Raw genomic sequence first — 12652 nt, 5'->3', positions numbered from 1 at the left:
AGCGGGAAGCGACAGCGAATGGCGTCCTTTTTATTTTATCAATAAAAACTAAAATAGAAGTAAATAACAGATAATAAAAGCAAAAATCATTCTTTTGGACATTTTTTAAACATAATTAATATATTTTTCTAAATTTTTCGCTACTGTTTGCTATAATTTAAATTCGTGGCTGCCGCTTTCAAAGTAATCAAGAAGCCAATGCTGACTACGGTTGTCGTCAAGCTTTGCTTTATGTGGTTGTGGTCTGTAGACGCCGTGTTGAATGTGATCAGCCCTATTATCTTGGACTATAACCAATATAAAGGCGGCGTTGATACTCTGGATCAGCTGGTTTCTACATATACATACATGCAAAAGAAAAACTTATAGGTGGTCAATGGCCGTATTTTACAAAATGATCGATGTTGCTGCCGTAGCTGCTTATAATTTGTATAACATCAAATTCCCTAATTGGAGCACACGCACTACGAAACGCAAATTATTTCTACAAAAACTTGGTCGATAGCTAGTGGATCCGCTTATTGTGAACGTCTGGCGAATCCTAATATCCGCAAGGGACAAGCGGCATGTGCCATACGCCAAATGGGATTTTCAGTGATAGAAGTACCAGAGACGTCTGAGCCATCAAATTCTCGGAAACGTTTGCGATGCGCGCAATGTCCTCGATCAAATGATCGTAAGGTAAACATTTTTTGAAAATCGTGCAAGAAATCCACTTGTAAGGAGCATTCTTGCATAATATGCAGTAAATGCATAAGTGCGGAGGAGGACACAACGACGCTTCCCAAGGCAGCCGGTTCTTTGTACCGGAGCGACTTGGGATTTTTCCCGACCAAGGGCTGTAATTTCAGTGTAACCACATTTAATTTGTTGCGTCCTTGGTCCCACCTATTGGATGGGGCGAAGCACTGCTACAACAACAACAACAATAAGGACCACAGCGGGTTATGGGGTTAGAATATACCCGCGGTAGGTATGCCTGTCGTAAGAGGCGACTAAAATACCAGATTCAAGGGGCTGTGTAGCGCAACCCTTCAGGTTGCCAGCGAAATATACAGCTTCTCCAAACCCAATTGTCAACCTCACCTATCCGCGGCGAATCCTGTTTCACTAACAGACGATGCTCTGGCGACCCAAGCTCCTCATGGAACTTGGGGGTGGGGAGGGAGGGATGACCTGAAGGTTTAATGTGGCCATATAAATCGTTCCGAGATAGTCGGGCTAGCACCTTAATGGTGCTGTGTTACCGGAGCGTACCGGATCTGTATCCGACAAAGGACCATCACATCGATAGCACTCCCCAAAGCCTTTGGGGAGCAACCTTATCGCTACAACAACAAACAATAACAACAACAACAACAGCGAGACCGAGATGGATTCGGATTATATTTGTTTGAAAATCTAATTTTATACCACTAATTTTGTGTTTATTTTTATTGATCAAGGACATTTTACTAAAGAATGATAAATTATTAGAACAATTTCCTCAAAACCTCTTGGGATCAGTGTGACCCCAAAGGACAACAAGTGTGAGTTTATACTTTATGTCAAAATATAAGGCTTTGGGGAATTATTGTAGGGTTACAATCATTTCGAAAGCGTTAATAGTTGGGTATTCAAGGATGTCCTATAAGCTGAAATACGTGGGAATTGAGGAAAAATAATTATAACAAATTAAAGTGGTCTGGGGTCAAATAGACCCCAAGGGACAGAAAAACGGTTTAGAGCGAAATTTCTCATGGAAAAGTTCCACAACTACAAAAATAGCTTCATACTTTTTGCATTTTAACCAACATTTTATCTTTTAATATTTTGAGTTTGTATGCTTGAATATCTGTTGTTCAGGTGTTTCTTTGTGACTCATTTACGCCCGAACGACTGAACAAATTTCCGTGAACGGAACAACTGAAAAGACAGGTTCTCACGCCCCGTGAGAATAGTTACCTTTTAAGTATTTTGAATATCGTCGTCCTCTTGCCATAAAATCGCATTTTTTTGATTTTAACTTAAAGGGTTTACTCTATTAACATAATAGCGAACTTATGGCTTTTTCGCAGAGCCCACCCAGCAGAGAAGCGTATTTAATACGGTCGTGATATTTTTCCATCGTTTTTCAGATTCGAAAAAAAGCCCTCTTACCGCATTGGCGCGCTGATGCGTTACCAGAAAGAAATATTTGGGCAGTTCACAAGAGTATCGGATTCATGTAAAATTTTAAGATTTGAGTTGTTCTATGTTTTCCAATATAAAATTTGGTTAAAGCATACCGCATACGACGTTGGGACTTGCATAATTATAACACATTTTCCTTAGAAAAATAAACGTAACCCTTTTCAGTTTTGAGTTCGAAAGAAAAAATAAATAGAAAACGCAAATTTCGCTGAAGATTTTGCAGATTAAATAAAGTGTGAGTAAAGAAATATTTACTCTCAATTAAAGAAAGAACATAACTTTTATTTTTAAGCTTACATATGAACTACCGTTCATGCTGTAGAACTCTGCTTTGATGGCTATCTTGACAAGACGCTCATTAGCATGAATTAGTCGGACAATTTTCTGGCTGGTGTAAGCGCAGCATTTTAATTTGTACACATTCATGTTTCTGCCAAGGGGAGATGATATGTCACCATTTCGTCTTTTATTCTACACGCTTAATGGCTAAAAAATTATTTTCAATCACGGATAATTTAATAAACAAAAAAGTTGATAATCAGACTGCCGTGAATACATAGACTGAAATATCATGTTTGAGTTTTTTTAGTTTTTATTTTATCAAAGCATACACATGTAATTATTTGTTTCTCTACTAGATTATTTGGTACCTCATAATAACTTAGGATTCAGTTTGCAATTGTTGAAATTGAAACACGTTTTTAAAAAATAACTTAATCATAAAGTTCAAAATATATTGTACAATTTAAATGTTTCTCTATGGCTCGCCTGTGTATAACAGTTTTACGTTATTTCAGGCAAGACTTATTAAAGAAACTTAAAATTACTATAACCTGCCATTCTAAAATGGTGACAGTCGTTATTCATTTTTCACAGCCCATTATAAGTCCGGTTGATGGAGGTTTGATCAAGTATTTTTTTAATTGCTGAAATTCAAAAAATAAAAAAATTATTTAATATGAATAATATTTAGGATTGCTATAGTAAATACTTAAGATACCTTAACGTCAACTATATAAATTATCGCCTATTTTGGAATGCACGCATTTACAAATTACTACAGGCGCCAATCGGTGACATACTGATGTTATTTGTCTTGACACCAACGGGCTTAGAATAAGCTGTAAGAGCCGACAAAAATCAACAGTACCAAAGATTATTACCAGAAGGTGCTAGTACCAGAAGCGTTCCGCATTCGGATAAGGTAATTTACTACCCACATATCGTAACACAGCTAAATATCCAGGGACTGTTTTGTTAGCAATAAAGGTATTGATGTTCTTTTGTTGCATATAAATCCTACGTGTTCGGTTACAAGCACAATAAGGTACCAGTCCGACCATCTCGGGAGCCCAGAACCCCTTAACAGTTGTAAAATTTGCAATTTAATTGAGTAGGCAATTAAAAAAGGAAAGTGGAAAGATTACAAAACTTATACTGACAATTGTTTTGCTGCCCGCCCTATCTCGACTGATGCCTATCAAGGGGAGCATGCTTTTCATAAGGTCATTGATTCCGCTTGTTGTTGTTGTAGCGATAAGGTTACTCCCCGAAGGATTTGGGGGGTGTTATCGATGTGATGGTCCTTTTCTGGATACAGATCCGGTACGCTCCGGTAACACAGCACCATTAAGGTGCTAGCCCGACCATCTCGGGAACGATTTATATGGCCACATTAAACCTTCAGGCCATCCCTCCCTCCCCACCCCCAAGTTCCATGAGGAGCTTGGGGTCGCCAGAGCCTCGTCTGTTAGTGAAACAGAATTCGCCGCGGATAGGTGAGGTTGGCAATTGGGTTTGGAGAAGCTATATATTGCGCTGGCAACCTGAAGGGTTGCGCTACACAGCCCCTTGAATCTGGTATTTTAGTCGCCTCTTTCGACAGACATACCTACCGCGGGTATATTCTGACCCCCTAACCCGCTGGGGAATTGAATCCGCTTCGGTTCGTTTTATTCCCGCAAAAGAATTCCGGAAATCTAGTCACATTTTCCAGTGGAGGCCGCAACTCTAGCGAGAGAACGTGACCTTATAGCACGACCCCGGCGACAACCAAATAAGGAATATAAATCAATGCATCAGATTGCTAGTGGATAAACACAAGCGGGCGAAATGGAGGGAGCACTTAAATAAATGTAACCTCCCTGACGGTGTAGGTAAACTATTGTCCACCGTAAAGTCCCTATCGAACCCGACTATGCACAATGACAAAATTTTCATTCCCAGCGGGTTAGGGGGTCAGAATATACCCGCGGTTGTTGTTGTTGTTGTTGTAGCAATGCTCGCCCCACCTAATAGCCGCGACCGATCACAAATTGTCATCAATATCCTCTAACGGGAGTCCAAGGAAACTTGCCGTTTCAACAGGGGTGGACCATAAGGAAAGGGGTGTTAGAGGCGTTGGTTCCACATTACAATTAAAGAGATGGTTGGTGTCATGTGGGGACACATTGCAAGCGGGGCATACATTTTGTATGTCGGGGTTGATTCTGGATAGGTAAGAGTTTAACCTGTTACAGTATCCAGAACGAAGTTGAGCAAGAGTGACACGCGTTTCCCTGGGGAGTATGCGTTCCTCTTCCGCGAGATCTGGATATTTTTCTTCAAGTACTGGATTCACCGGGCAATTCCCGACATAAAGGTCCGACGCCTGTCTATGGAGTTCACCAAGGACTTGCTTGTGTTTTTTCGCTTCATACGGCTGGGTTCTCAGGTGCCGTATTTCCTCAAAATGCTTACGGAGATGACTCCTTAGGCCCCTAGGCGGTGCTGGTTCGTCAATCAGATGTCTGTTGGGATGCCCAGGTTTCTGGGTATTCAACAGAAACTGTTTGGTCAGCATCTCATTTCTCTCCCTGATGGGGAGTATTCTCGCCTCATTATGCAGATGGTGTTCTGGGGACATAAGAAGACAGCCCGTGGCGATTCTGTGAGCAGTATTTTTGCAGGCCTGTAGTTTCTTCTAGTGGGTATTTTTTAGGCTTGGCGACCATATGGGTGACGCGTAGCACGTAATCGGCTGGCTAATTGCTTTGTATGTGGTCATGAGCGTTTCTTTATCTTTTCCCCAGTACCGCAAGCAAGGGATTTGAGGATTTTATTACGGCTCTGAATTCTCGGAACAATTGCGGTTGCGTGCGCACCAAAATGTAGATCCTGATCAAAAGTCACACCCAAGATTTTGAGGTGTAGGACAGTCGGTAGCGTAGTGCCATCGACGTGGATGTTCAATATGGTCGACATTTGGGGCATCCATGTTGTAAATAAGGTCGCGGAAGATTTAGTCGGTGACAATGCCAGGTTTCGCGAGGCGAAAAAACTGGAGAGATCAGGGAGATAGCCGTTTATTTTATTGCATAGCTCAACGATCTCTGGGCCTGGGCCTGTGGCCATTATTGTGCAGTCATCGGCGTAGGAAACGATTGTGACTCCTTCCGGTGGTGAAGGTAGCTTAGATATGTAGAAATTAAACAAAAGTGGGGATAGGACACCACCCTGTGGCACCCCTTGTTTAATTCTCCTTGGTTTTGATGTTTCGTTTCTGAATTGCACCGATGCCTGCCGACCACCCAGATAATTTGCGGTCCACCTTTTAAGACATGGGGGAAGGGTAGACCCTTCCAGGTCTTGCAGTAACGAGCCATGGTTGACCGTATCAAAGGCTTTTGATAGGTCTAGCGCTACGAGTACTGTTCTATGGTGGGGGTATTGATTCAAACCGCAATTTATCTGGGTGCTAATGACATTTAGCGCGGAGGTAGTGCTATGGAGTTTTCTGAAGCCATGCTGATGAGGGGCTAGCTGCAAATGTGCTTGGAAATAAGGGAGCAAAATGGCTTCAAGCGTCTTTGCCACTGGCGATAGGAGAGATATGACTCACCTATGTTAGCTGGTTTCCCAAGCTTTAGTAGCGTTGGCCATTTTCCATTTCTCGAGGTATGACAAAGGTGGAAAGAGACAGGTTGAAGACATGCGCTAAATATTTGAAACCCTCTTTCCCTAGGTTTTTAAGCATCGGCATGGCTATGCCGTCTGGGCCCACTGCTTTGGATGGTTTAGCGCGACCAATGGCGTCCTCAACCTCTCTAGCGGTGATGGTGATTGGTGACGCGCTGAATTTGTGTTTATGTGCGTGTCTATTGGCTCTCCGTCTATCTTTGTCAACCGTAGGATGCATTATATATTGTCGGCAGAAAGCGCTCGCGCATTTTTTCGCATCCGACAGCACCTTATCGCCAAAGGCGATGGAAACTTTGTCTTTGTGCTTAGTCGGATTCGATAGGGACTTACGGTGGACCAAAGTTTACCTACACCGGTAGAGAGGTTACAACCTCTTAGGTACTCTTCCCATTTCGCCTGCTTGTGTTCGTCCACAGGCAATCTGATGCGTTGGTTTATATCCCTTATTTGGGGGTCGCCTGGATCAAGCAGTCTTATAAGGTCGCGTTCCCTCGCTCAGCTCGCGGCCTCCGCCGGGAAGTGGGGCTGGATTTCGGGAATTCTCCCGGCGGGAATGAAATGTGCCGAGGCGGATTCAATGACTTTACAGAAGGCACGCTCCCCTTGGCGGGCATCAGTCGGGATAGGGAGGGCAGCAAAGCTGCTGTCTGTTGCAGATTTATATTCTTCCCACTTTCCTTTTTTGAAGTTTATGAAAGTGCGTTTTTCGGTGACGATGAAGTCGGCGGTACGCTCGAACGAAATAAGTATGGGCAGGTGGTCGGATGCCAATGTTACCATCGGCTGCCAGTTGACGCAGTTTACGAGTTCTGCGCTCACGATTGAGATATCTGGCGAGCTATGACAGCTTCCTACCATACGTGTGGGGGCGTCTCCGTTTATTGTGCAGAACGCGTTTCTTCTATTTGATCCGCCAACATCTCACCCCTACTGTCCGCCCGCAAGTTTGAATGCCATAGATCGTGATGGGCATTGAAATCGCCTAAGATAATGCGATTGTTGCCAGTGAGTAAGGCCTCGATATTAGGGCGGTATCCTCTGGGGCAACAGGTGACAGGAGGGATGTAGATGTTGATGATTTCTAGATTTGCATCGCCTGACCGAACAGATAGGCCTTGACGTTCTAAGACATTGTCCCTGCGGTCGATGCCAGGATCAAATATATAATATTGCACAGAGTGGTGTATAATAAACGCGAGGCCGCCTCCATTTCCGCTCTCGCGGTCTTTCCTGTGGACATTATAACCAGAGCAGGTCTGCAATGCAGATCTTGCTGTGAGTTTAGTCTCTTGAATCGCAGCAATGCGGATGTTGTGCCGCTTCATGAAATCGACTATCTCCGTAATCTTCCCAGTTAGTCCATTACAGTTGAACTGCAGAATTCTGAAGTGCATGAGGGGTGACGCCGCCACTCTAGGGGTAAGTGAGGGGTGACTACGCCTAGGTTGTGGAAGGCCAGGACGCAGTTGCTGTTGTGGCCTTGGGACTGGGCGCCCTTGGGCAAGCATTGGAGTACCCGGATGATTTGGGTTTGCGACCTGGCAACATGGCGCGATGAAACCTGTCGGGGGGTTGCCGTCGCGGAGACCAGAACATCTAGGAAAGTGGCACCACCCAAGGCAGGAGCTGCATTGAGCGGATGTCGCGAACCTATATATTCTGTGCTGGCAGACGGTGCAAACGGAGGCAGGGACTAAGAGTCTGTTTCCCTGACCTGCACGATTGCTGCCAGAAAAGAGGGGGGAGAAGAAGACGGGGGCAGGGGCTGATGCTCAGCATTGCAACCAGCTCTACTACGAAGGTAGTAACCCAGCGGGTCAGGGGGTTAGAATATACCCGCGGTAGGTATGCCTGTCGTAAGAGGCGACTAAAATACCGGATTGGCCTGAAGGTTTAATGTGGCCATATAAATCGTTCCCGAGATGGTCGGGCCAGCACCTTAATGATGCTGTGTTACCGGAGCGTACCGGATCTGTAAACGGCAAAGGACCATCACATCGATCACTCCCTAAACCTTCGGGGAGCAACCGTATCGCTACAACAACAACAACAACAACAACAACGAAGGTAGTAGTTATGAGTGGTATCAGCTGTTTGAGTTGTTGGCGCCGTGGGGCGCGAGCAGCAGCGGGTACTTGTTGTGGCTTGCTGAGCAGCGAAGCTGCTGGAAGGTAGTGGGGATACGCTTAGGCGTAGGCTACGGGACGCCCTTGGGCGTGAGCAGCAAGGAGCCACAAAAGATTTATAAAAGTTACGTGGACGTCGGGTTTTGGGATCAAGCCCAGAACAACCTGTCCGATGCAACCATCCCTTGCACGAGACACACTGAACATAGTATGACCGTCCTAAAAAGATTCTTTTCTGGCAAATGCAGCAAAACCATTTCTCATGACCGGGGTCAGGAGACGGACCCGGATTGGGTTCGATACCTTCCCGGAGTAAGAGAATATGTAGCAGTCCTGCTGCAAGGAGCTGCTGGGAGGATGACAATTTGTGGGAGGGACGAAACAAATTAAATGGGGTCACACTGAAATGATAGTCCTTGGTCGGGAAAAATCCCGAGTCGCTCCGGTACATAGAACCGACTGCCTTGGGAAGCGCCTTGGCCATCCGGCCATCCCTTCCCGCCCCCTAGTTCCATGGCAATTGGGGTCGCCAGAGACTTGGTGCTAAAGAAACAGAATTCAACCGGGTAGATGAGGTTGACAATTGAGAGGGAGACGTTACAGATTGCGCTGAAAACTTCTTGACAGGGTTGCGCAACACAAACCCTTGAAACATTTGGGTATTTTAGTCGCCACTTACGACAGGTACCTGCCGCGGATATGTTCTAAGCCCCCTAACCGTGTAGTGCAACACTTTCAAGGAGTTGCCAGCGCAAATATTTAGCTTCTCCAACCCAATTGTCTACTACTTTCATGAGGTATAACATATTGAGAAAAGAAACAGTTTCAAAAAAATTATACAGTATACGCTCTCAATAATTGTCTCACCTTCCTTTTCTGCATCAGTTAAGTCTTTTTTCGGAAACTCCACATCAAAAGTTATAAATAAATTGCCATACAAATTGTTATTTTCGTAATTGGGCATTCCTTCTCCCTTCTTGCGTATCCTTGCACCCGGCCATGTTATTTTTTCACGTGAAACTCCCACCAAATGCCCATCCAGATGTTTAATATTCATATTAACACCAATAAGCGCATCCTAAACAAATTAGATTATCTTGTTGTACATAAATTTATACTTTTAGTATTCAAATCGTTTACTTACTTGTAAGCTTATGGTGACATTCGTATACAAATCATCGCCCTTCCGATGGAAATGTGGATGTGGTGCTTGTACTATCTTAATTATTAGATCACCAGGCTCGCCATCCATATGAAGTTCACCTTCAGCAACAAATTTAGTTTCTTGTCCATCAACCATACCAGCTTCCACTTCAACCTCAAGTGTACGTTCTTCGTTGACTAGTTTGACATTGGGGCATTCATCACAGACGGTTTGTTGGATCATTTGGAAGCGTCCAGGACCCAAATTACGCGTCACCATCTCTTGCCGACAGTTGCACTTGCGTTTACCACTTGCCGGTTTCAACACTGGTTTATTACGCACAAGTTCAACAAAGTTTCCTGAATACAACTCTTCGAGTGTGACATATAATTTCATTACAATATTCGCTCCACGTGCTGTTTGCTGCTCATTTTGATCGCTGTTACCAAAGTGAAAACCGAAATCTCCGAAAAAGCTAGCAAATGGATCTGCTCCATCCATCATACCGTCCTTCTTCAAACATTCTTCGCCACATCGATCGTATGTTTTTCGTTTCTCTGGATCTGAGAGTGCCTCGTACGCGGCACCCAGTTCTTGAAACTTTTCAGAAGTAGATGGATCCTTGTTCTTGTCTGGATGTAATTCCTTTGCCAGCTTTCTGTATGCTTTTTTTATCTCGTTGGTTGTAGCAGTTTTTCGCACATTCAGAATTTTATAGAAGTCACGGCCAGCGAATGCAAAGCTGAACAGGCAGATAGCAATTTGCACTAACAAAATAAATGCAAGACTCTTCATTATTTTTTTGGAAATTCTCAAGTTTAAAGAATTATTTTCATAATTCACTAATTGTTATTAAATTCTAATATAGAAATTGTGTTGGCAAATGTAAAGAGACACCCATAGAAAAAATGTTGTCTTTGTGTGCGTGTGCGTGGTCGAAGCTGATTGGTTGTTGGCAGCTGTCAAACAGCCGCGCATGTTTGTATTCACATTTTCACCATCCGTCCGCCTTGGCATTCACCATATCCATATACCATTCACCACAGCCGTTTTCTACTCGGATAAATTCACATCCACATCCGGATCAATTTGTTGTTGTATTTGCATCTTTAGTCATCAAAGTCCTCTAACGGGAGTCCAAGGAAACTGGCTGTTTCAACAGGGGCGGACCATAGGGAGATAGGTATTAGAGGCGTAGGTTCCACATTGCAATTGAAAAGAAGGTTGGTGTCATGTGGGGACACAACACATGCAGGACATACGTTGCGTATGTGAGGGTTGAATCTGGACAAGTAAGAGTTTAACCTGTTACAGTATCCAGAACGAAGTTGGGCCAGCCGCTTACCAAGGCCGTCGGTTCTATGTACAGGAGCGGCTCGGGATTTTTCCCCATCAAGGACTGTCATTTCAGTGTAAGCCCATTTAATTTGTTGCGTATTGTCATCCCCCCGCAGCTCCTTGCAGCGTGACTGCTCCATATCCTCATGCTCCGGGAAGGTATTGAACCCAATCCGGGCCCTTCTCCTGACCCCGATCCTGTGGTTTTGCTGCGTCTGCCGGAAAAGAATCTTTTTAGGACGGTTATATCTTGTTAGTGTGTCTGGTGCAAGGTATGGTTGCATCGGACAGGATGTGCTGGGCTAGATCCCAAAACTCGACGTCCACGTAACTTTAATAAATCTTTTGTGGCTCCTTGCTGTTCACGCCCAAGGCCGTCCCGTAGTCTACGCATTAGCACCCCCACTACCTTCCAGCAGCCCTGATGCTCAACAAGCCACAACAAGTACCCGCTGCTGCTCGCGTCCCACGGCGCCACCAACTCATACGGCCGCTCCCACTCATACCTACAATCTCCGTAATAGAGTCTGTAGCAATGCCGAGCATCAGCCCCCGTCTTCTCCCCCCTCTTTTCCGGCAGCAATCGTATAGGTAAGGGAAACAGACTCTTAGTCCCTACCTCTTTTGGCACCTTTTACCAGCACAGAATATATATGTTTGCGACTTCCGCCCAATGCAGCTCCTGCCTGGGAAGGTGCCACTTTCCTAGATGTTCTGGTCTCCGCGAAGGAAACATCCCGACGGGTTTCATTGCGCCATGTTGCCAGGCCGCAAACATTCGGGTACCCCAATGCTTACCCAAAAACGTCCAGTCCCAGGGCCACAACAGCAGTTGCGTCCTAGCGTTTCACAACCCAGGCGTAGTCACCCGTCACTTACTCCCAGAGTGACGACGTCTCCCACGTTGCACTTCAGAATTGTACAGTTAAACTGTAATGTATTAACTAGGAAGATCACGGAGATAGTCAATTTCATGAAGCGGCACAACATCCGCATTGCTGCGATACAAGAGACTGAACTCACAGCAAGATCTGCTCTGCAGACCTGTTCTAGGTATAATGTCACAGTAAAGATCGCAAGAGCGGAAATGGAGGCGGCCTCGCGTTTATCATACACCACTCTGACATCGGCCGCAGGGACAGTATCTTAGAACGTCAAGGCTTATCTGTCCGGTCAGGCGATGCAAACCTAGAAATTATCAACAGCTACATCCTTCCTGCCACCTGTTGCCCCAGCGGATACCACCCTAATATCAGCGCCTTACTCACTGGCAACAATCGCATTATCTTAGGCGATTTCAATGCCCATCATGATGGTAACATTGGCATCCAACCACCTGGCTATACTTATTTCTTTCGAGCGTACCGCCGACTTCATCGTCACAGAAAAACGTACTTTCATAAACTTTAAAAAAGGAAAGTGGGACGAAAAAAGGAGCGGAATATCAGATATGGGTTGCTGTGATGGTACATTTTTTAACGAATTTAGTATGAAAATGTAGTGCACCTATATGAGTCCTACAGAAAATTACACAAAATATACCCGTTCAAAAGTCCTCCGCGAAAAACAGTTTGAAACCGAGGTCGACAGCAATAACCCGCCCAGAAACGTGGAAAGAGAAATAAAAAGACGCGTTTTGTCCTGTTATCAATAGTCCCAAGAGAAAAAGTATTCGAATTATTAGAAGCGAGGCAAAAACGCGTCTATTAATACCCCCCCCGACGGTTTCGGCCGTGTTTTCGCAATCGTCCCCGGTAACAAAGTATCACAATTTGTTTATTAAAATTGTCCAAAACATATGGGCGCATAATCATAGTCAAAATAAAATAGATTTTAAATGTAGTGATTTTAAAGAGAGATGTAATTAAGTGCTCGTTTGGCAGTAAATAAAGATATTTCTTTGTAATATAAC

At 44.5% G+C, this 12652-nt stretch overlaps 1 protein-coding gene across 1 annotated transcript; it reads right to left on the bottom strand.

Annotated features, from left to right (window-relative positions):
* Positions 1-2741: 2741 nt before the first annotated feature.
* On the bottom strand, positions 2742-10352 carry shv (DnaJ homolog shv). Its single transcript, XM_067770149.1, has 3 exons — positions 9403-10352; positions 9126-9336; positions 2742-3098 (listed from the first exon to the last, which is right to left on the bottom strand). Exons 1-3 carry the CDS (start codon positions 10195-10197, stop codon positions 3043-3045), a joined length of 1062 nt encoding a protein of 353 aa, XP_067626250.1. The 5' UTR covers positions 10198-10352; the 3' UTR covers positions 2742-3042.
* Between the last annotated feature and the right edge of the window lie 2300 nt (positions 10353-12652).

Source organism: Eurosta solidaginis, chromosome 2 (assembly GCF_040869045.1).
Source record: "Eurosta solidaginis isolate ZX-2024a chromosome 2, ASM4086904v1, whole genome shotgun sequence".
Taxonomy (NCBI): domain Eukaryota; kingdom Metazoa; phylum Arthropoda; class Insecta; order Diptera; family Tephritidae; genus Eurosta; species Eurosta solidaginis.
This window is presented reverse-complemented; position numbering and strand designations above follow the sequence as displayed.

Bases quoted from the DNA above. Each gene is read 5' to 3' on its own strand.
- shv (XM_067770149.1), bottom strand. From the start codon at position 10,197: ATGAAGAGTCTTGCATTTATTTTGTTAGTGCAAATTGCTATCTGCCTG. The intron at 9,337-9,402 runs GTAAGTAAACGA...TAATTTGTTTAG, and splicing joins ATGTCACCATAAGCTTACAA to GATGCGCTTATTGGTGTTAA. The intron at 3,099-9,125 runs GTGAGACAATTA...TTTGAATTTCAG, and splicing joins AACTGATGCAGAAAAGGAAG to CAATTAAAAAAATACTTGAT.